The following is a 24866-nucleotide window of genomic DNA, read 5'->3' as shown; positions in this document are numbered from 1 at the left end:
GTCTGCACTAGCCACTGTTGGTGTTAACTCTTTTGTAAGGGACATGAATAAAAGGTGCAGACTCGCTTGACCTTCTTGCTGTCCACCATCTTCCTGCTGTCTTCCACTCTTGTGGCCACTAATGTTCTGTCTCTGTCTTTTCCCGTAAATCTCATCATCTCAACAAAGTCTCATTCGATCTTCCCTAACTGTTTAAGCCATTGTTTCCCAACTTCCAAGTACCAAATCAGACCCTCCCATGGCTATGGGGTACAGTTCCACTTCAAACTGCTGTCCCTAAACTTCTATTGTTTCAAGGGAACACTTCCCTTTGTAAAACAATGAATCTCAATTCCCCACCAGGACCTTGAAGCTGGGTTGTTCTATGACCCTGCACCCACGTGCCTTGGCTGTGCTTTCACAAATAAAATTGTGGGTTATGGGTGGATCATGTATCCACCAAACTGCTGACAGGCCGCCTGTGAAGCTGCCCTTCTACACGCATGACTTGCGGTACAAGGTCCCTTGTTAAGGCATGAAAGGAAATCTTTGTTGTTGCCGTCATCTCTTTGTGCTCTCCTGCCCTTGACTCCTCTTCCTCCTGAACCTCCACGCTCTCTTCTTCAGCCTCGTCGACTAGGTAGAGGTGTAGCCTCTTGCACACATGACCAGGCGACCATTTCTCGTTGCATTGGAAACAGAGCCCATGTCTCCTCCTTTCCTTCATCTGCTCAGGGTTCAAACGTTTCATCAGCACCTGCCTGCCCTTTCCCTTGTGTCTGTCAGTGGTGCCGTGAACTCCAACTTCGCCAGTAGCAGTCGTCGTTTTTTACAATGACCACAGTGGTCCTTTTAGCACCCTGCTCTCACGCGACCCAAACCCAAATCTGACATGTTTTTCTTCAGCTGTCCTGGCTAATTCAAAGCTCTCTACCAGTCTCGCAGACCCGAATGAATGCACCTATGAGGACTTCATTGGGCCACCCTTGCACCATGTTGCTCTTGTCCTCAAACTCTGCTTGGTACTCAGTGACAATGTCCTGCTGAATCTTAGACTATTTAACATTGTAATCCAGGTAAGTGGAGGGGCCGAAACACATAGTCAGAACTGCGTCGAACTCAGGCCAAGGAGGTTTACCTTGCTGCGCCAGTAACCACCGATACCACCTTATGGCTGGCCCTTTTAGATGCACAGCCGCATGGGAGACTGTTTTCAAGGGGATTGCCCAGACAGTCGAAATACTGCTGTGCGCGGAAGACCCAACTGAACGTGGCTTCCCCTGAAAATTTGGGGAACTCCATTTGGGATTTCAAGGTTCAAATGAAACTCTCCTCCCTTGAAACTCACTTGAGCCATCATTTCTGATTGACAATTGTAGGGGGTCCTGTGTTTCTCGCTGCTCTCAGCTTCGTGGACCATCGCTCGCCGGGTTGATGGTAGGTGAAGGTCTGTCTTTCTTTGAAAGCATATCACGCAGCAGAGGAGACAAAGTTTGTTCTTCGTTCAAGATCACCTGCACAAGCAAGTCGACCTCAGAGAAGCGTCACCTGATTTCATTGCAGCTATGCTCATGCTTCCTTGTTCTGTTTCTTGAAGACCTCTAGCGCAAATAGCATCTCTTTGTTGGTCATATTGAGGCTCCACTAAAATGCAAATAAGAAACACTAACAGAGCTTAACACACTCACGCTGCCTTCTAGGGTTAACCAACCCTAAACCTTACTCTTCATTAATCAGTAATGGCTCTTACGCCTAAATAGACTTATATAGTGCAGCTGTAAGATAGAGGGAGATCCATTTTTAAAAGATCAGACCCGACATTATTTACTCTATGACACTAGTAACTTCAGGTAATTACATTTCAAAATTCCCATTTCTCCTAATAGCTATCAATATCCAATAAACTTGCCCTATGTTTTGGGTTCAAAAGATCATCACATAAACAGTGCAACACATCATGATCATCATCATCCTTTGTCCATAAGAAAGCATAATCATCTTCACGCTTGGGTTCGTTTGCATCAAAGCCATTTTCTTCTTCTAAAAATATCACATTTCTTGAAAGGTACACTTTATCTTTTTCAATGTCATAGCATCTATATCTTTTTTGAGTTGCGGAATAGCCAATAAAGACACATCTAATTGCCTTATATGAAAGTTTGTCATTTTTATCATTTAGAATGTAGCATTTGCAACCAAAGACTTTAAGTCTTTTGTAAATTGGTTCCAAATTAAAAAGTTTTTGAAATGGTGAAATGTTTTTTAAAATCTTAGAAGACATTCTATTAATTAAATAAATGAATGTTAAAATGGCTTCCACCAAAAAATTTTTGAAACATTTTTTGATATAAAAAGAGCTGTTGTTGTTTCAAGAATGTGTCTATGTTTTCTTTCGGCAACCCGATTTTGTTGGGGGGTTTTGAGACAAGATTTTTTATGTATAATTCCTTTTTCCTTAGGATGCCTTACTTGTACTCTCTTCTGCTTCTCCTTTCGTCTCTTTAAGATGTCTTACTGCTTCTTTAAAGGTTCTAAAGTTGTTACATTCCATTTCCCCTCTATTGCAGGGAAGCTCAAGGCCGAGACGCATTTCTGTAGCTCAGTCAAATGCTGCAGTTGCTAAGAGTAAGTTTTTATTTTTCAAATTGGCTATTGAGGTGTATCTGGCACTATCATTTGGTGTTCCCTTGCATTCTTTATTTTCTTTTGGTCCATTTCTACTTCTTATCCTCTTCAGTAATGTAGTATTTATAATTGAATTTTTTTTTCTGTTTTGGTCTCAAGGATATCCATCATGCAGAATCAGCACAATAAATCTTCTCCTTGAGGGTCAAAATGAAACAACAGTATTGGAAGTTGTGGTGCTTCTTTTCATTAGACATGATATTACCACACCAGTGTAAGTGACTACTCTTTGACTTAGTCTATCTAGTTTTCATTTGGCTCTAAAATTCTCAGGATTTACGTAATGTAAATTTTCTCCAATACCACACAATAAGCATGTGGCTGGCTATTTTGTATTGCTGGTATTTAGTTTTGCATGAATCAGCTTGTTGGTCGGTATGGTCGGTATCAAGCAGACTATTATCAATTTCCAGACGGAATAAGATATTGGAAAGAAATTGGCAATTAGTTTCATCTACATCTACGGATTCATTGTAAGATAAATAATAGCTCATTTTGCAGATACTTTCTCGTTCTTGATTCTGACGATACACATGCCATTCTCTCTGTTTATGGACTTCACAGCAATGCTGTAAGTGTTTTTCATGCTTATGTTTTTTAATAGTTTGATTAGTTAGCATTGATTACCAGTTATCTGACCAGTTAACTGTATTTTTTATGTTTTCGTCTGCAAATCTGAGATTGTATGACGAGCCAGCTTTGTCAGTCACTAGATATATTTGACCAATATGAGATATGAAACTCTTGCTAGCTTCTTAGGACTTGTTTGGGTCACAAGTCCTTAAACCCTGGTTATGAGAAGATCAAGTTTATATAAACCTGATTTTCTAGACCAGGTTTTAAAACTTTGGATGCCAATAGAAAATCCAGGTCTTTACTTTTTAAACCTGATTTTTGTTTGGATGACAAAAACCTGGTTTTTAAGGGTGTTTCCAGAATTCAATTTCAGCTTCAGTTGAACATTGAATACAGTTAAATTACAATTAAACAAATGCAATCAGTCATACAATTACATCTGATCGTAGATACATATTTGGTAGGGAAAAGAAAAATTTGACTGCTCTCTGCTACTATTTATGATGAGTCTCTGCTTCAATCACTTGATTCTTATTCCCCTTTCATGGGATGAATGCCTATGTGAGTTCCATCACACGATTTCGGTTTTGAAAGCTTATCTTCAAGCCTAAATTTGACAAGAAGTAGAATATCTAATGAATAGCCAATGGCACTAAAAAACATGATCAATATCTAATGAATAGCCAATGGCACTAAAAAGCATGATCAATATAGGATTATGTGATTTAAAAGTAATTGAACAACATGATGTGAACCAATGAAGCATAAAATTAGAAAGAAACAAAATTCGAAAGCTGTATATGGTGCTTGTCAATATATATCCAATCAAATTGCTTTTAGACTTATTTACTTGCAGAATAAAGATAATTATGAACTATATGCTTAGGAACAATGTCAAATAAAACATGAAGTGAATGCTTATGATCACATCATCCAAATATTGTTATTGAACAAAATACTTTTGTAAAGAATATTGTTGAAATTGTTCGATCTTTCCTTCAGCATCTTCAAGCTTTTTAATCAAGTCCTGAATTTTCTGTTGAGTTCCACACAAGCCTTTTGAGCCTCAATGGCCTTCTGTCTCTGAAGAGGGATATATTAACACAGAATTTGCCAAAGTGTCCTAGAACATGTTGAGATTATGCATTCGCATTATAAAATCTTCCTAAAGCAATTTTAGCTTCACTCTGTCATAATGATGTAATCATTAGAAAACATAGACATTGAAATCATTTAGGAAGATACTTCTATAAAACCTAACCATGTCTGAAGTTGTTGGACACCAAATATATAAAAGGGAACAAGAAGTACATTTAGCAAATTATCCTAGTAAATGAAATTACTGGCTGCTTACTTGATCAGAGTCAAATCCTTGAGCACCTTGGCTTTCACAATGCAATTACCAGTTACCACAAACCAATAAAATCCATGTCAACATACTTTTTTGATACCATAATGACAAAAAAAATCAGAAAATATCAGTTAGAGATAGAGAAAAAGAAAAAAGGACATTTTTCAGCTTGTTTTCATTGTTACTGTAGAAACACGAACAAGAAGAGGAAGAGAAACAACGATCACGATGTAACGTGGAAAAACCCTCAACAAGAGGAAAAAAACCACGAATGAGGAGGAGCCGGTGCCCACTAGCCGCCAGACTCTCTCTCTCCTTTGTCTTTCATTCACACCATAAGGATTAGGGTTACACAACTTAAATAATGCCCAACAAGGGCTACAAGTTGGATCGGATACGGATCCGGACCCGGTCCCGAGACCCATCTAACATACTTCAACACTCCCCCTCAAGTTGGGCATACATATCAAACATGCCCAACTTGGATACATTTCTCTCAAATGAGGTTGAAGATAAAGCCTTCGTCAGAACATCAGCCGTTTGGTCTTCAGATCTCATGTAAGGAAGTATAAGTTCTTTAGCATCAATTCTCTCTCGAATGAAATGTCGGTCAATCTCAACATGCTTTGTTCTGTCATGAAGCACAGGGTTGTTGGCCAAGTTAATTGCAGACTTGTTATCGCAATACATCTTCATTGGTTCTTCAACTTTTATACCAATGTCAGTCAACAATACTTTCAGCCACAAAAGCTCAGAAACTCCCATAGCAACAGCTCTGTATTCTGCTTCAGCACTGGAACGCGAACAAACATCTTGCCTTTTACTTCTCCACACTATGAGATTCCCTCCCAAATAAATACAATAGCCAGAGGTGGACCTCCTAGTGTCAATACAGCCTGCCCAGTCTGCATCTGAATAACCTTCAATCCCAAGAGTGTCTTGCTTGACATATAAGAGACCTTTGCCAGGATTCCTCTTCAAGTAGCACAAGATCCTGTCAACAGCCTTCAAGTGGGCATCCGTGGGAGCATGCATGAACTGGCTCATCACATTCACAGCAAAGGTAATATCAGGTCTAGTGAGAGTAAGATAAATTAACTTCCCTACAAGACATTGATATCTTCTTTTTGCCTCTTCACAGAGTGGCTCCCCGTCTCTCAGACTTAGCTTATGGCCAGCATCTAGAGGAGTAGAAGCTGGTCTACACCCTAGTTTCCCAGTCTCCTTTAACAAATCTAGAGTGTACTTCCGTTGATTTAGCACAAGGCTAGTCCCAGACCTAGCAATTTCTATGCCAAGGAAGTATTTCAACTTACCAAGGTCCTTAAGATCAAACTCGATCGCCAACAGTTTCTTTAACTTCATTATTTCATCTTCATCATCACCTGTGACAATCATATCATCAACATATACCAACAGAATAGTAACCTTTTGCTTATTTCTCTTTACAAAAAGTGTATGATCTCCATTCCCTTGATGGTATCCACATTGTCTCATGACAAGTCTGAGTCGTTCAAACCATGCTCGAGGAGATTGCTTGAGCCCATATAAAGCTTTCCTTAGCTTGCAACATTTTCCAGGTTCCTCATATCCTGGAGGCATACACATATATACTTCCTCTTCAAGGTCTCCATTGAGAAATGCGTTCTTGACATCAAGTTGGTACATCTTCCACTCCTTCATCACAGCTAAAGAGATAATGACTCTGACCGTCTTCATCTTCGCAACAGGAGCAAAGGTCTCTAAATAATCAATCCCATATTTCTGACTAAACCCCTTGGCCACAAGACGAGCTTTGTATCTTTCAACACTCCCATCTGGTTTGTACTTGATGGTGTAGACCCACTTAGATCCAACCAAGTGAGCCGCCTCAGAAATCTTTACAACTTCTCATGTCATGTTTCTTCGCAAGGCTTCCATCTCTTCTTGCATAGCATAGGTCCACTTAGGATCACTCTGAGCCTCAGCAACATTCCTGGGAATCATAGTCAAAGAAAGAGAAGATACAAAGCATTTGTAGTCCTTGCTCAGTCTAGAATATGAAACAAAGTTACCAATAGGATGTTGAGTACATGACCTGACACCCTTTCGCAGGGCGATGGGAAGCTCTTCACTAGCAGCAACAGTCTGAATCTCTTCTTCAACAGGTTGCTTCTGCGCACGACTTGGGTCATCCAAGGAAGGACTAATTGGATTGGGAGTAGAATTCTCACCACCTGTCATCTCATCTGTACAAACTCTTCGCCTAGAGTAAACTTGCCCAAATAAACGATTGCACTTCTCTTCTGCCTCAGTGGAACACTCTCCATTTTTCTCCTGTTCATGCACCTCACTAGATGGACCATTTTTCTCTTGTTCATGCACATCACTAGATGGACCAACAGAGTCACGCCTGTAGTTCAAAAAATCTGTAAACTGAATTTCCTGACTCGGAGAATACTCTTCCCGTGACATAGAGTACTCCCCCTGAAGAGGATTCTCACCAAAATAGGAAACATGTTCAAGGAAAGTGACATCTTTGGTAACATAGGCCCGACCAGTGGAAGGGTCTCGACACTTGTACCCTTTTTGAGTGGGAGAATACCCTAAAAAAATGCCCTTAATAGATCTTGGATCAAGCTTTTTAATGTGAGGACTATGGTTGTGAATAAAACAAACACAACCAAAAACTCTGAGTGGAAGAGAGAAAGGTTCACGAGTCCCCGGTAACAGAGAGTGAGGCGTCTTCCCATTCAACACGCGACTAGGCAACCGGTTTATAAGATACGCACTGGTCAACACAGCATCCCCCCAATACTTTTTTGGAACATGACGTTGAAAAAGAAGAGCCCGAGTCATATTCAATAACTGACGATTTTTTCGTTCAGCAACTCCATTTTGAGGAGGGGTATAACTACAGGAAGTCTCATGAACAATTCCCTTTTTTCGAAAGAAGCTATCAACAGACTGGCACATATACTCTCGAGCATTGTCAGATCGAAATGTCTTAACAGATGCTCCATATTGAGTTTCCACATAGGCAATGAAAGTCTCTATGACAGTAGGAACTTCACTACGGTCTTTCAGCAAGTAGACAATAGTGTTACGAGAATAATCATCTATAAAGGTGATAAAATATTGAAAACCATGACAAGAAGGAATCCCTGCAGGCCCCCACACATCAGAATGAATCATGGCAAATACCTCATTAGACCGATGGCTAGACAATGGGTACGAAGCCCTAACATGTTTGGCCAGGTGACAGACATCACAAGACACCATAGTCATATCTAACCTGGAACATATATCAGGAAACAACTGTCTAAGAAGGCCAAAAGGCAAGTGTCCAAGGCGCTCATGCCACCGTAGAAGCAACTGAAGGGAGTCCTCTCTATTCTTCGTGGCTTGGCTGACTGCCGTCATGAGAGCCTGAGCAGCACGCATAGGTAAACGATAGAGCCCGTCAGAAGCTAGGCCAATCCCAATCCTCTTCCCTGTCACCAAGTCCTGCATAACACAGCGATCAGCGGAAAATATAAGTTCGCAATTTAACTCCTTCGTGATCTTGCTAACCGACAAGAGATTCAAGGGAATATGAGGAACATGTAGAGCATTGTGGACTAAGAACTTGTTCAAAAGTGGGAGACTCCCTTTTCCAGCCACAGAGATAGATGAACCATCGGCAAGGGAAACACGATCCTTTCCTGATGAAAGCTTATACCCATGAAAGACCTTAGGATCGCCGGTCATGTGGTGAGTAGCGCCACTATCAATGATCCACTCTCCCATACGGCAATCCGCCATAACGTCTATAGATGAAGAAGCTGCCATAATCACAGATAGTCCAACAGGAGGCAACAAGAGATGCACCGATGACAACAGAGAGCACCAACGGGCAGTAATATCCGGATTCCCAATCAGCCCCAAGAGTGAACAGAATGTCGATTGGGGGAAACGATCGTCGATGTCGCTCGACGGAAGCGGTGCCTTCTCTCTCTCGGGCTGCAATCTCCCACGGGTAGAGGTTTCGCCACACGTTCTCCTTGCTGGAAACAAGATCCAAGAGGCAAAACCCAACAAGTATCAAGGTATAGAAGTGAATAGGAAATCAACTTCGAGACGAGGAAAGCCTTCACCCGTAAGACCAATTTAACCCCGGTCTTTTGTAAGGAAAGGGGGATGCGATCGCCGGAGCGCTGGCAAACGTTGAGGCAATCCTCAAGTTACGCTCCTCTCCTCCTTTACGTCCTCTACCAAGTCACGGACCAGCCACCTCTTCTTGCACGGTGGGCGCCAAACAAAAACAAGAAGATGGAATCAAAGATCAACCAAGCAATATATTGCAGGTAAGAGGCGGATGCACTTCACCGGATTTGCAAAAGACCCCTAGGAAGTGACATGAATAGGGGGAGGCAAGCTTAGGAAGCGCCTAAGCACGCATATCTTCTTTCTTCTTCGGGAAGCAAGACTACGGCGCAAAAGGCAGTGGCGCAAGGGACAACGGTGACGGCGACGGTCAACAACACAAGAGCGACGGCGCAAGAGCGACGCCGCAAGAGTGGCTGCGATGGCGCAAAGAGTGACACCGGCGGCGGCGGAAACAGCGACAGTGGTATTGGGTACACCGGCGGCGGTGGCTGCTGCAGCAACGGCGGCGGCAGCGGCGGTAGTGGCAGCGGCAGCGGCGGCGGTGACTGCAGTGGTGGCGATGGTAGCGGTGAGAGATATTAGGGTTGGAACTTCACAAACCCTAAAAATTTCCCAAACTCGTCGGCTCTGATACCATGTAGAAACACGAACAAGAAGAGGAAGAGAAACAACGATCACGATGTAACGTGGAAAAACCCTCAACAAGAGGAAAAAAACCACGAATGAGGAGGAGCCGGTGCCCACTAGCCGCCAGACTCTCTCTCTCCTTTGTCTTTCATTCACACCATAAGGATTAGGGTTACACAACTTAAATAATGCCCAACAAGGGCTACAAGTTGGATCGGATACGGATCCGGACCCGGTCCCGAGACCCATCTAACATACTTCAACAGTTACAAATCTCATAATCTGATGTGAACATCGCAAATATATAAAAGTTGTCCAACTTGATTCCAAAATTCAGCATCAGATACAAGGACATGCGACACAATTAAGAAATATCTAATGTAGACTGATGATACTCTAAAAAATCAGTGTCATTGCAATTTGGTGGTTACTGTGAAATTTTGTGCACTAATGTATGTGCTTCATGTCATTGACCGTGAGCTTTCAAATTTCTTTTCATTCTACTCTTGTAGTGGCTTCTTATTTTTGTTTCATCTGCAGAAGCTATTTAGAGAGTGGGGTATATGAGTTCGTTTTCCCGTTTCCAACAGGGACGTGGAGCATATATGAGTCATTTGTCATCCAACCACAGAGCATTTAGTAATCTTTTAACACAAACAAGAATTTGATCAAGAAAAGATTCTTTAGGATAACTAGCAGACCAAATGTTCATAATTTACTGTCTAATTTGGAAAGGATGAGTGGAAAAATTGGACTTTAACCCTACTATGAGCAACAGTATGACTGCTTTATGACTTTTCTTTGGCTTTTGCAAGGGCCAACACCATGAGAATCAAACTGTGGTTGCCTTGTCCCTCTACACTGATCAAACTGTGAGCTGCTTAGTAAATATCTTTCATCGGGTCCCGATCAGAATGCAAGCAAGCCCATGACAGTTCAGTATTAAAAAATCAACAGTTCTAAAACCTGCTCGTTGCCTCGACATTATGGTGTGGTTGCTGACAAGAAACAACTCTCCATTGCCTATTGAGATTGAAATCGGCAGCCACTGCTGTCCAGTTCCACCACAAACAATGCTTCCAAGGTGGAACTTCATCCACTGACACCTCCCATGAACGATGTTTCTCCTGCAATCATTGTTTTATGCCTGGTGTGGTGTTCAGTTCAGCCGCTGGTGTCCCTGCAATCAAGTTTCTATCGGAGCAAAATTCTCTTGCCAAGTCTCCTGGCCCGCACCCAAAACATTGTCTTGGGGTAAAAAATCAGGAGGGACGAGGTTTTTCGCAACCTGGTTGCAACATCATTGCCTGCAAAACTGGGTTTCCCAGAAACGCTGATAGCTGCTGCCTAAACAACCCCAAAACGTTGTTTGGATGGCAAAACAAGGGTTTTTTCATCCCAAAACCTCCTTTAAAAGTGGCATCCAAATGCAGTGTTAGTTCTTACACATGTTTTAACTACATAAATTACTTCTGAACCTTGAGCTTCAATAATGCAAAGTGGGATTCTTTCTTTTCTTTCCAATTTTTTTACACACCAATGATTGTCCCTGAGATCATAGTTATAGGATATTTGGTTTTGCCATGATAGCGGCCCATTTCATTAGACATCTCCACATTTACTATACGTTGTCTTTGGATCAGATCAAAGAAGGAGATAGACTTACACTGATCAATCCTTTCTATCGAGTAGTTGATTTTACTTGGAAGGCAAAGGTAAATCTATGAAACATTTACATTTTTTAATTGGCTGCTCAATCTGTTTATAACTAGTGGATGGTTGATAATTTTCATTTTACTTGAAGCAGGCATATTATTTCAAAAGCTTACGTGTGGATTTCCTAGAGCAAATTCATATTAATGGGATGTTGGCTGATCAGCGATATGCAATACGAAATTCTATTCATGCTCATCATGTACCATAGCAATGTTTCTTTTCTAGGCAGTTGGTCAAGTGAACCTCATTAAGTAGATTTTGTTGCACATCACCTGTTATGTTATTTACATCTAGCTGTGTGTCTTGCCCAACCTTGTATCTTTTATTTTTCTTTTTATTTTGTATGTCTGTGTTTCTGACCTCTGCATATCATTGCCTTTATTACAAAGACTAGATTAATTATAGTTATGATTGAACTGCATGTCATTTCATTTTGATGAGATAAGCAATTTGTATTTGTGAGTTATGTTTCTAATACGACTAATTCAAAAGCGAAAACTAAAAGGACAACTTGTGGTCCAGCCAAACAAAAGCTTTTTAACATATTTTAAAGTACCATCTGACAAATTGCAGATCTTTCTATTGCCTAAAGAATTTTGGTATGACAGTGTCCCCTTTGTGCTGCTTTTCCCTTATGAATTTAAAGTGAAAACCTTTTGGCGGATGTTTTGATTTGGTGTAGTTTTTTCTGCCCTCCTAGGATTTTTAAACTCATTTTGCCCTTTAGTGATTCTCAATTTAAGTCTGTCCCTTTGCTTTTCTGTTCCACCCCCATATGTATACATTATGTTCCTGATATTTCAATTCTACATGTTTTGTGCATGCCCGAAGGATATTCTGGTCTCTATTCAGAACGCCACTACTTAGGAATTGTTAGTATGGGTTTGGAATATTCACAGGTGACCATTTGGTTGGTGAGACAATGATAAGTTTTGGATATTCACGAGCTTCATTTGCTATTCTGAAGGCAATGAAATATACATGAACTTTTGCCCTCTCTTTCCCCATTGAAGCTTACTGCTGCTAGCTGAGTTGAGAGAGCGACACGTTGTACGATTTATTGTGTTGTACCCTCCCTCCGATCTGCTGTTAAATGGTATAATATTTCCTCATAACGAAAGAATGAAAGAAATAATGTAAATGACTAGTACATTATTTTATACATTTCATCTTAGCCTCTGCCCATTGCATCTGGTTCTTCCTTGGCCCCCGTTCAAGTACTCATCTCTACCTCTCTCGCGTGTAGATATACATTTACAGCCGAAATGATGGCAATGCATGCATGTACCACTAGAAACGATGCAATAATACAACACTGGTAACATGTTGCAATATTTTTATGACTATCACGTGGAGAAATGATGGTTGCAAATGAGGAACGCCATAAAAGCCATTTTAGATCAATGTACAATCAAGTACTTATGGATTAGGTAGGTTTCTATGCAACACCTTGAGCTTAGACATCTGTATTTTTGATGTATCCCTGTGGTCGTTGTCTGCAAAGGAATGAAGATTCCTTTCATATCTCAGTTTCAGGAGAATCAATAGATATAACTTATTTCCTAGATTCAGGTTGTTAGGGGGCTTCCCGTGAAATGAAGGCGCAAGACTTAAACCATGCTCTTTTTCGTGCTGAAACACGCATCTACTGCCTCAGCAACTGAAAGGAAGATCCATTCTCCTCCAACTTTATCCACAACCTTGGCCAGTTTGAGCTTATGTATCACCTCCCACCCTGGGTTGGCTAGAGCTAGCTGCAAGCAGGAACCGCCATTAGGTCCTTGAGAGACTCCAGAGTGTTATCAGTAACTCATTTCAATGAATCACGTGCCTAAACTTGCCTGTATTTTAAGTGATGCCAGCCTCTTGTGAAGTTCTTCCAGGGTAACAATCCCGTTTGAATCAATACTTGTTATGTCTGTAGAGAAAATAATAAAAACATAATTAATTTGCATCATATTAATTGGTTTGGGAATGACTCAACAGGAAAACAAACTCCCTTAATCCCATCATGACATTCAATTATAGGCATGGGCATCGGGCTGGCCTCGCCCGATAAGAAGTCGGGCTCTGGCTGCCTGACCAGCAAGACACAAGCATGCAACCCAGCCAGACAGAAATAAAAGAATATATATATATATACCTATTTGGCCCGAAACTTTTTCAGGCCAGCCCCGAGAACAAAAAAATGAGGCCCGAGCCAGGCCCGTTTAGGGATGAGTTACTCAGCCCGATGTCTAGTTTTGTTCAGTAGACAGTAGATGACTCTCTCTCTCTCTCTCATGCATGTGATTGCACACATGTATCTTATCTTAGCATGACAGTGTTCATTATAAGGGCAAATTCTTGTGTGAGACAATTGCACGACTGATTGTCCAATCAAGGGTTATTGTGAAATTTAACAGCAACGTACTTGCATGAGCTATTTGTAGTCCACACGGTTGATAAGCGTGAAATGTATGGCAAAACCTTATATTATTTTTATTTAGGAAGAGTCACGTACTTGACATGTCCAATACCAAGGCTTGCAGACATTTTCCCTCTGTCAATTCTCCATCTTCAACCCATCTCATAATCCTGAGACATAACATACTGGTTAATTTGATAGGTTTATTGACGCCTATGGGAAAAACTTATATCTACCTCTCCTCAGTATATCGAGCGTTGAAGAAACATAGGAAAGCTGTGTTGATCCGTATTACGACGACCCCCTGAAGTTTGAGTGCAAATGGGTATTGCTTCGTGTTGCAAAAAAAGTTGGTTCCTGGCACCTGTCCAAGTATGTCTATTCTGGGTCGTGTGGAACCCAGAAGAATCTTTCCCAAAGAAATAGATACCTGTTCGATGGAGGCGAAAGATGATTTCGATCAACATTAAACAATGAAACAATATAGTGAAATTGTGTCCCGACTTGCTATGGTAGTCTCATGAAGTTTAAGCACTCAATGCATTAGGGACATTTGGTTAAAAAAACATTGTATCGATGTTTAGTAAATATCCTAAAGATTGAGACAGATTCATGAAATACTGTCTACAGACAGATTGAGACATGTTCGTAGAAGGCTGACAGCATTCAAAGAATTTGCCTCAATTTTTAAAACAAATTTATGAATAAGTCGTGAATTTGACTCAATTTTTAAAACAAATTTATGAATAAAGTTGTTCATGTAACTTACCGCAACTAGAAGGCCAATCTCGACGGAAGCAAATACCACACCAATGAAAGCACCAATGCATGCAAGGAAATCAAGTTTATCAATTTTAAAGATCCTTATTGTTTCTGCAATGTCGATTAGTCCTGGAAGGGAAGAGAGGATGATTGAAGCAAGGATTGATATGGGAGTGTAATACAAGAGCCGAGTCAGGAGCACCATCGACAACAGCACTGTGATAGACATGACTACATTGGACATTGCTGTCCGGCAGCCTGCGCTGAAATTCACGGCTGTTCGAGAGAAAGAACCTAATAGAAGCAAAAGCATTAGGACTTGAAATTCTTTACAAATAAGCATCTAAAGCGTAGAGGCAAAGGGAGAAGGATATAAAATAAGATCACCTGTAGCAACGTAGCAGGAGGTCATTGACCCTACGATATTGGTGGTGCCCATGGCCACCATCTCCGTGTTCCCGTCAAGATGGTAGCCATTGATAGCGGCAAATGATCTCCCCACAGCAATGGCTTCCTGACATGTTCGAAGCCAACGATTTGTTATTGGTATACATCATTTGACATTTAACTGGTGGCGCAATACTTAAAAACACAAATAAAATCTTCAAAACTTTCACTTTATTATTATTATTATTATCATCATCATTAGTTCCCGAAACGGGCCCTTCTGACAGCGACGACCGACTCTTTACCAAGTAGATCCTTTTGATGTGTGGTTCACGCGAGTTCTTGGCCTGATTTCTTAATCCAAGTCAACAAACACCTGTGAGCTTCCCCCTAATGGGCCATAATTCTCCTTAATTAATTCTTCCTTTTTGTCCTTCCATCAACTGCCATGCTCACTGCCAGTCGTTGCACAGAATTTTTTGGTTGAAGGACATTAATTTTTTAAAAAAATTGAGACCCTTAAAAGACAACGAAATTATTGTTGAAGTGCACTAAACAAGTGAACGAGGGGGCAATAATATACTAATAAGCAAATGGTTGGAATCAAGCAATATGAAAATAAATACACTTGATGTATCCGCCACTGCTCACAGTCCATGGAACATGAACATGCCATTGTACATGGCTCGATTGGATGCTAGATGCTAGATGATGGCTAACATTTAAAAATTTGTTCCAAAAAACATATTCATTAATTACATTAGTATTAGTGATCATTGGTGAAACGACAGCAATTTATATTATATTCAACAGTGATTTATGATCTTTTTAGTAACAATTTTTAAAATTTTAGCCATCATATACTAGACCTCATATGTCATATTTGATGGGAATCATTTGGACCATTCATATGATTTCCTTAAAATCAATGATTGAGATAATACCCATCAACCAGTATAATTAAGATCTGGTATCTACCTATTTTTCTACACACACACACACACACACACACACACACACACACACACACACACACACATATATATATATATATATATATATATATATATATATATATATATATATATATATATATATGTTGATTAAACGATGTGCTACAAATATTTAGTGTCTTCACACTCCTTGCTTCATAACCATTTGATGTGATTAGTGACAATGATATAATTTGATTGATGTGACATTCACAGTTCATATACATAACAAACAATAGGTTCTGGATGCAGTGGCAGAGCTACATGTGGGTTGTAAATGGACAATAGAGTTGGGTCCTATGTCCAGTGATGCAAACTGCCTCCACTGAACACTAGTGTGCCTTAGTGTACTCCTTAACTGGATTTTTTTTGTCTGGAACATTGTATGGCTCTTACAGTTTGATCACCCAATAAGAACATCAAAAGTATCGGAAATCAATGTCCCAATACTTTAAAACTCCCTAGGCACAGTACATTAAAACTCATGAGTAAAAAAAAAAAAAACCACAATATTAGTGGACGATGTCGCAAGCACCAACCTTGTGGACGCACGCATATGCACTTAAGCCAATTTTTAAAAACAGCATTGGACTTTTTAGCTTTTTTTTGGTTTCCACTTTGTCCTTATAAGGGCTTTTCCATTTGTGTACAGGTGTGGTGCCAGTTTGACATTATTACTTTTTGAAAGAAAATGATCAAAATAAGTTATTTAACGAAAAAAAAAAACTAGAAAAGATCAGAAGCATGACAACCGGTAATAAAAACTATGTTGAACCTGCTTCTTCCATCAGATTTGGTGAAACAGCATTATTTATCATGGAGCAACAATCCCGCAGATCCTTTGTTGGAAGTAGATGGCATACAACCAAATTAAGGGCGCATGCACACACACACACACACACATAGAGAGAGAGAGAGAGAGAGAGAGAGAGAGAGAGAGAGGCGCACCGTGAGGGCAATGATTGCAGATACTAAGCCGATCTTGGCTGCTTCAGAAACATAAGGTCTTCCAAAACTTAGCTGCGTAACTGAACTTGGATTAATCCCTCCTTTCACATATTTCACCTTCAAGTATTCAAGCAAACAGGCCCCTACTTTTAGATTGCAATTAAGCTTGTTAAACATGCATTGGCTATTAATTAATTTGGGTGGGTGCTTTCGAACTTATACCGTGACGACCCCATGCTCTTCTGCTTTAGTCAAAAGCACGAGAATAGTCGACAGTATGACAGAAACCAGAGGAGCAATGGCTGCCACCCAGAAGTACTTCTTGTTCCTCTTCACCTGTAAATTTTGAATCAAATTAATTACAATACAGCCAACTAATTATTCTCACACTTTTTCTTTGGATTCAATTTAGTGTACTTTTGCCCTCAACAAAAAGATCGTTGATCGATCATACCAAGTATCTTGCCACCAGAATAAGGATAAGGAACGTGGAGCCGATGAAGAAGCTGTAGGGACGCCATTGCTGCCAGGAGAACATTCCCAATGACATACATGAGAATTTCACACTGTTGATAAATAAAGTTCAGATTACACCGGTTTATGATCATATTGAATCACCTAGCAATGGCAGAACCCCATCATCTGACTTTCAGCCTATTCTCAGCTTAGCAGACTGGCTAATTAACCGGCAATTTAACCAGAGCTGACCCAGACTTTTTCCTTGGCCCTAGACTGGCCAAGGCGGCACCTCCTTACCATGCCTAGTCCTTATCAATTAGCAAGCTGGGTCCTTTTCCTAACTCAAGTACAGGATTAAAGGCCATAATTAATCTAATGAAAAATTCGAACCACTTTATCAATTTCATCAATATGGGTATAAGCAATTTGACACAAAATGGAGCATGCGTGCAGCAAGCTTCTTTGCAGCCTGCCAAAAACCAGCCTTAATCGTGGAAGTGCTGTGAAGAAGCTAGGGTTACAAAGGGTTAGCTAATTTGGATCTTTAATTTAGATCATGAATTAGATATATGGGAAACCCGTCTTAGTTTTGGTTCAAAGTAACAGGAAAAAATTAAGCACCAAAACAAAAATCAATTGTATGCCTAACAGTTTAAAGAGGACTAGAGAAGAGCCATTAATAGATGTATTCATGGAAGCACGGCCATCTGACCTGAAGCTGACGTCAAAACGCCAGCTGACACCCAGGTCCAGACATTTTGGTCCAACTAGAAACACACACACACATACACACACACATAGCAATGGATTTTGAGAACTAAATCACCGTTGATGGCAACTTTTTGCTACCATCAAATCGTTACCTGAGGATGGTCGGTCTCTCGTTAATCCAACACCGGTTTCTGCGTTTCATTTCATATTAAAAGAAGATGAGGAAATTAATTTGCGAAACTGGTCTAGATTTATGCGCAAGCGACCCAATAAATCCAATTAAAACTTCTTGCACATGAAAACCGTAAGCCTACCAAAGCAAGACAATCCTGAAGACAAGAGATCAATTCATTTTTTGCTTATAAAATGAGGGCTGCTGCACCAGAGTCCAAAGTAGGTGCTCGGCTATTGCAACTTGTGACAACATAGGCACATAGCTGTGCCTTGTGGGGTATGGACCAGTCAGCACCCTATCTTCCTTTTCGGATTTCAGGACGCAACCTACTTGCTAGAAACAGATAAATAGAAAGAATATAGAAAATGAAAAGAGAATCTTTTTGTATGGGCAACGTCAAGCCATCATCACCAGGAAGTCATGTCGGGCAGAAAACAAGGAAAGGCCTTCACTTCAAGGCATTTTCATCCTCCTGCCAGACCCACTTGCAGAGTTATCTCTTTAAACAGAAACAGATTCGACCCATTCGACCCAGTATTATACATTGGCCCGAATTGGTTTCTCTTTCCTCTCAATTGAAGAATCCACCAGGAAAACTATACGATATGCAAAGTATAGAAAAACATAAAACTGAAAAATAATTAAGCACAAACATTATATGGTGATCAGGGATAAAAAGAGCTCATATATATATATATATATATATATGTGTGTGTGTGTGTGTATATAACTTCACTGTAGAGATGATTGTTTTTTGGAAAAAAAAAAATCGTTTTCAGTTTTAGAAAATGCCATATATGACATAAATTACATGGTTTCTGTTTACGATCTTTTGTTCACGTTTATAAGAACGAAGCGAAGTTCAGGTGGAGTTTCTGATTAGCACTAGCTACCTAGCTCTTACTTACATCATGAGCTAGTGAGGACAACACTGCCCTCACCACCGAAACTGCGTCAGTTTTGTTGGTGAAATGTGGCAGGCCAAGCAGTCCTTTGAGTTGCTGAAGGCCAATCATGATGGCAGCACCTCCCATGAACCCAACAATTGCAGCATGGGAAAGGAAATCGATTATAAAGCCAAGCCTGTTAACAAGAAGACATAAATCCCAGCAGGAACAAAAAACAGGGGAAGGTAAAAAATAAATGAATAGACGCAAGCGAGATGCAACTGATCCTCACCTAAGAAATCCAAATGTTAACTGGAACAAACCAGCAAAAAGGTAGAAGTAAAGACAAGCTTTCTGTAAACAGAGGGATTCTCATAAGGATCTATCACTTTCTGTACCAGTGATGACAGCAACATGGACACAACTGCAACAGGTCCAATAGCAATCTCTCTAGAACTTCCCATTGCAGCATAAATCAGAGGTGGTACAAAGCTTGTATCTGTTGATTGAAATAAGAGGATCAAGTAAGAGAAAGTAAACGAAACAGAAGATCTTTCCCCCTCTCTCGATTCATTATAATCCGCTTATCTGTCTTTAGCATTCTGTAAGATCAAAGGAAATTGTTTTAACCGACTTACACAGGCCGTACTGAGGATCCAGCTTTGCCAAATTGGCATAACCAATACTCTGCAGCAGATCATAACAAGCAAGATAAAGCATCGCACTAGTTTCTTGTGAAATCAAAGGACATATCAGTAAGCAAAACAAAAGAGAAAGTATATATGCTGCGAATATAGTCATGGCTCTCTACCTGTGGAATGGAGAGACTAGCGAGTGTAAGTCCTGCCAAAATATCCCTTTTGAACAACTTTAGATCATAACTTCTCAACCATACAAGTATGGGAAACAGTCGCTTCATGGCTGAAAGAAAATGACCTGACACAGGTTGCTTCTTAAATGCTGAGAAGCTTCCATAAGGGAAGATGGAGTGCTTAAAGGAACCCATGAGCTCCTTCCAAGGACTTGGGGGATCGGGAATAGCAGATATGAAATCATCCGGCCGAAGTGTTGGTTCGACTCGGCGACTCTCCCCCGTGGAGGAAGCATCTAGACCAAGAGAATTCATAGCTGAAATTTTCTTTGAAGTGCTTGGGAGAACTTCGGTAACAGCTCAATCTTATAGTCAGATCATGAGTGAGAGAGTAAGGCAGCGGCTGAAACCGAAGGGCAAAGCAAAGGTGAATTGAAGATGAGTACTGCAGGTATGGAAATGCTTGATTAGAGCTGAGGTGGGTTCGTCACATTGGACGGAGAGGTGATCACTGTCTGAATTTGTGAAAAAAACAGCATTTGGTGGATGTGAAGCCTTGAGGGAGAGAGAACATCTCGTACAAAGCTTTTCACTTATTCACCAAATTCTCCAAACACTGAAAATCGGTGTGCATTCTGCCCTCGAGGCCCTGTTGAGTATGTATTTATAGCTGGGAGAAGGGGCAGAGCCAAAAAATTCCGGGTAAAAAGCACCAAGCATCAAATTTTAAAATTTTCAGGAGCATCAATGCATAAATAAAAAAATTGCTCAAAAATATCAATATAAAATAAGATGTTTGTCTAATCCATATAGGCAATTGCCATAACTAACCCAGGCTTACCTTTGCGAGTGCATCCATTTGACCGTTTCCCCAGTTGCTTTTTCCTGACCTTTGGTTAATCTCTCCCTCTCTCTCTCTCTCTCATACAAAAAGTTATTTCAATACTTTATTCCGGTTCTAAAGAAAGCATGCATTTTCCACCTTGCACAAAGCATGGAGAACGGACGCACTTACATCTTTTCTTCATGAATTTAACAAAAGAAATATTTATAACATTGTGGAGACATTCAAATATTTACTGGTTTGGATCTGGTATCAATCCAAGCCTGGTTTTCCGTTTACACCCGCTTGGTAGTTGAAAAGTCACCTTGTTTGAGACTTGAATCATTATCAAATTAGATAAATCAGGAATGAATTTAGTTAGAGATGAGGCACTACAAGAAATAATATAGTCACTAATGGGAAAAAAGGAAATGCACTAGTATATGCATTTTACATTCAATCCTTTGAAAGTATTGTATGTAAGAAGGGCAACTGGAGGGGTACTGATGGGTAGTTGAGTACGACTTGTGATGGGCCTGACATACATTGGTTATTTGACACCTATACTGGCCTGATGAAAAAGCTCAGCAGACTGGGCTGACTTTAGCAGGTTTTGGGGACCCACTCGCCCAATATGTATGTTTAAAACTCATCTCTTCATATTCTTTTATTCATTTTACTCGTTCGACGAAATGTCTTCCTATTCGTTGGAATGAGAATGCTTGTGTTATTGGTGTGCTAGTGTTGATGCAGCAGTATTTGTGGATCAGCTTTTTAAGGCTTTCTTTTGCTACTTTTGTTTCTTGGTCCTCTTCCGGTGCCTTGGTCTCACGTTGTATTAAGTTGTACCTCACTAGCTTGCGAGGTCGTGCTCAGCTTAGGCTTTGAGCGGGTCCGGACACAGCTGCCCTTGGCAGTGGGTAGCCACACATGTGTTCTTGGCAAGTCTGGTGACATGACCACCCTCCCTCCTCCTCTGCCTTTGTTGCCACCGTGCGGGGTTTGGGTTGGCGGTCCCAGTCTTTGCAGTATCAGGCCAGGTAATGCCCTCCCCCTTAATCGCTTGCTTTGTCGTGTTGCTATCAGTTTTCTCTACTCGCCTGAGGGGGCCCATCAGGCTTTGACTTCATCATTCAGTTGGCAGTCTACCATCTTCAATTGTGTTTTCGCCGACTTGCTTCAGCTACTTGATGCTCGCGGCCTCCTCCAAGCATTCCTCCCTACCGCACACTGTGAGTTTCTCCTATTGCAGATGGGTGACTGTTCCTTGCGGCCGAGGAGCCCCAAGGTGGTCTCTATTGGTCGGCTGACCCCCTCAGCTTGGTGTGTCCCCTCTTCTCGGTGTGCTTTCAGGCTTCGACACCTTCTTCGGTCAGTCGCTTTTATCCGCATCAGATGGGGTCAATGGTGGTGTCAGAGGTGTACTACCTTGAATGGTCGCCAGGCTGCCACGTGTTCGCGCTGCCTTTTCCTTGCTTGTCAGAATGATCAGTGACTTTTCGGTCGGCGACACGTCTTTGTGGCGGTCACTTCCTCCTTCTGGGTCCAGGTTTCTATGTCAGCCGCTCATCGGTCGCCCATCTCTGATGCTAGCTCTATTTTCTTTGGCTCTATCCGGCTTCCTTGCCCTAAACCTTCTTTTCCTGGCGCACGGGGTCCGCCATTCTCTGTTGAGGTTCCGCCATCAGTTCTCCTCGCATGCCGAGGTGGACTGTCGCACCAGTTCTCCTCGCGTGCCGAGCTCCCGCCATCGCAGCTCCCGCCCCTGCTTCCCTCACCGCTAGAGCCGACCTTGCCTACTTGATGGTGCCCTGCCTGTTCTCCACTCTCCGCCACGCTTCTATGAGGTACCCTGCTTGCCCCTTCCTTTTCTTCTTTGAGAGCTAGCGGTTCGCGCTCGCCTACCTCTGGATGCCCCGACCCGATGCTGCTTGCGGCTCTGTCTACTCTTGGTGACATCCGGTCTTTTGCACCTGCACAGTCGGCCACCTGCCCGTTGGACAGTTTACCACCTTGTGTGCCGGCAGTCCCACCTTCTTCTGTCTCCCCTGCTTATGTGTGTGCCCCTGTGCTCCCGGCGTTTGAAGGTCGCCCCCTTTAGGCCATTGTTGTTGTTCACTCTTCTTTGCTTGCGGTTTTGATTGTTTTGGCCTCTATCCAAGCATCACCCCCTATCAGCTCGTCTCCCTTCACTACCTTTACCTTGCTTTTCACCCTTGTAACTGGCCCCCTTTGCCCCCGCTACCAACCAAAACCACCTCCTTCGCCCACCTGCAATGGTCCCCTTTTGTTTACATTGACAATAGTTTTGTCACCTACCTACCTTCCTTGCTTGTTTTGCTCCCTACATTCAGTCGCGGCTGACCTTACACCCCCACCTGCTTGCCTCTTCCCCCCACTAGCCCTGCCCTTACACCCCCACCTGCTTGCCTCTTCCCCCCACTAACCCTGCCCTCCTCCACATCCCTTTTGTTGGCACTGTTTTCCCCACTCCGTGTTTCGATTTTGCATCCACCCCTGTTTCCCGGCCTCTCCTCCCTCTCATGCTCGGTTGCCTAGTCCCACCACCAAACCTTTTGTTTGTCCTCTCTCGCCTAATAGGTTGCTGCCTATTTCTCTTTTGTTAAATGCTGAGTTGGGCATTTCTCTTTCGGATGCGCTTGCCTCTCTTAGGGTCTCGCTCCCATTTTTTACGTTCATCTTTTGTTGCCACTGTTGCACTGGCCTCCCGCTCCAGCCTTGCCAGGTTACGACGGGAATTGCGTAGGATCGAGGCTTCTGTGGCCTCCATCCTTCCTCTCAGTGCTGCTAGGACGGCTAGGTGTGTGTCACTTCACATGGTTTCCCTATGAGGGTTGCTTGTTGGTATGTGTGTGGCCTGAGTGCCCATTATCGGCATGGATACCTCTCTTCTTGGGTCCGTCAGCATGGGCCTACCTTGCTTATTGTTGTGGAGACCAAGCTGTTTGTGGTATCTCATACCTGCGCCCGTACTTTATTGCGTCAACTGTCCTTTGGGTACCTTCCGGCTAATGGTGTTGCTGGCGGCATTCTGTTGGCTTGGTCTCCGCCTCTTGCGGGGGTTATTGTGCATGTTGGTAAGTACTCTATTTTAGCCATCATCAATAGTCTTTGGCCCAAGGGCTCGGTCTTAGTTACAGCGGTTTATGGCCCTTGTGTTAGGGCCTTGCGTGACCAGCTGTGGGCTGAGCTTTATCATGCTCGTGAGCTTGCTTTTTTACCGTGGCTTTTGGCATGAGACTTCAATTGCCTCCTTAGCCTTGTGGACTCCTCCTCCCCTATCACTTTTGATCTATCTATGTCTGTCTTTCGCTCGTTCATTGATGAGTTCGGCCTTTTTGACCTGCCTTTGAATAATGAGAAGTTTACTTGGTCCAACAATAGAGATCTTTCCATTCTCCAGAGGCTGGACCATGTCTTCCTCTCGCCTGAGCTGTTCTCTGCTTTTCCCTTGTTGTCCTTCTCTTAGGACCAAGGCATTTGTCTGATCATGCTTTGCTGTTACTTTCACTTCTTCGAGGTAGGACTGGAACCGGGCGCACCCGGTTTCGCTTTGAGCTTTAGTGGCTCCGGGACGAGTCCTTTGTTGATGTCGTCCCTAGGTGGTGGGCTCGCTCCACCAATGGTAGGTGAGTTGCTTTTAGGCTCTTGCATAAGTTGCATTGCATTAGGAGGAAGGTTATTGCTTGGAAGCATATTTTTTGAAGTGGTAAATTTTCTGAGGTGACCGTTTGGGATGAGGAGATCCTGTTCCTCCAGTCATTTGATAATATTTCTGTGGATCAGTCTTCCTGTCTCCTTTCTCCTTTGTCTCTAAAGTCTTGCTCAGGAGTGGCGGATTAGAGAATCCATCCACTGGTAGTAGCATTCTAGGTTGAGTCGGCTTTCTCATGGTGACTAGAATTCTCGTTTCTTCCACTTGACTGCCTCTCAGAGATGCCGTCAGGCGTTGCTCCAGTCCATGGTTATTGGGTACAGAAAATTTCTTGGTGATGACATCCTCCCAGCTTTGACCGCTCAATTTCGAAATTTCTACTCTAAACCTCTTCGCTTTTGTGTCTCGCCACCTGACATTCACCTCTCATCTCTCTCTATCTCTTGGGCGATCACTCTTGAGCAGCCTTTCTTGCACCAAAAAATCAATGACAAACCAGCCTCCTGCGTCTTGGTGCCTAAGCGTCCTAACCCTACGGGACGTCAGTTACTTTCACCCAATCTCCATCTTAGGCACTCCCTATAAGATTGTCGCTAAGTTGCTTTTCTTGCGACTTGCACCTGTTATGCCATCTATCATTAACCCCTTTCAGGTTGCGTTTATCAAGCGTCGGCGTTTGGTTTTTGTGCTCCTCCGTCTACTAAGAAAGAGATCAGATGCATGCATGATTGTAGCCTATGAAACTCCTTCTGTGTGTGAACCTAAA

General features: G+C 42.1%; 2 protein-coding genes across 2 annotated transcripts in view; one reads left to right on the top strand and one right to left on the bottom strand.

Moving 5' to 3' along the window:
- Window positions 1-11483, top strand: part of LOC116261688 (uncharacterized) — a 48754-nt gene extending 37271 nt beyond the window's left edge. Inside the window, exons 9-13 of the mRNA XM_031640480.2 lie at window positions 2547-2604; window positions 2764-2878; window positions 3166-3235; window positions 10990-11061; window positions 11154-11483. Coding sequence (XP_031496340.1) covers window positions 2547-2604; window positions 2764-2878; window positions 3166-3235; window positions 10990-11061; window positions 11154-11270 — 432 coding nt within the window. The 3' untranslated portion in view covers window positions 11271-11483. The remainder of the gene's footprint in view (window positions 1-2546; window positions 2605-2763; window positions 2879-3165; window positions 3236-10989; window positions 11062-11153) is intronic.
- Window positions 11484-12226: 743 nt separating this feature from the next.
- LOC116261763 (low affinity sulfate transporter 3-like) lies at window positions 12227-20222 on the bottom strand. Its single transcript, XM_050079802.1, is given in 14 exon segments — window positions 12227-12812; window positions 12900-12980; window positions 13566-13639; window positions 13706-13899; window positions 14239-14525; window positions 14619-14745; window positions 16559-16675; window positions 16781-16894; window positions 17013-17081; window positions 18812-18986; window positions 19083-19122; window positions 19125-19289; window positions 19429-19477; window positions 19602-20222. Coding segments are annotated over 14 exon segments (1947 nt in total). The 5' UTR covers window positions 19917-20222; the 3' UTR covers window positions 12227-12672.
- Between the last annotated feature and the right edge of the window lie 4644 nt (window positions 20223-24866).

Source organism: Nymphaea colorata, chromosome 10, assembly GCF_008831285.2.
Source record: "Nymphaea colorata isolate Beijing-Zhang1983 chromosome 10, ASM883128v2, whole genome shotgun sequence".
Taxonomy (NCBI): Eukaryota; Viridiplantae; Streptophyta; class Magnoliopsida; order Nymphaeales; family Nymphaeaceae; genus Nymphaea; species Nymphaea colorata.
The sequence above is the reverse complement of the archived record's forward strand: the minus strand, read 5'-3'. Positions and strand labels throughout refer to the sequence as shown.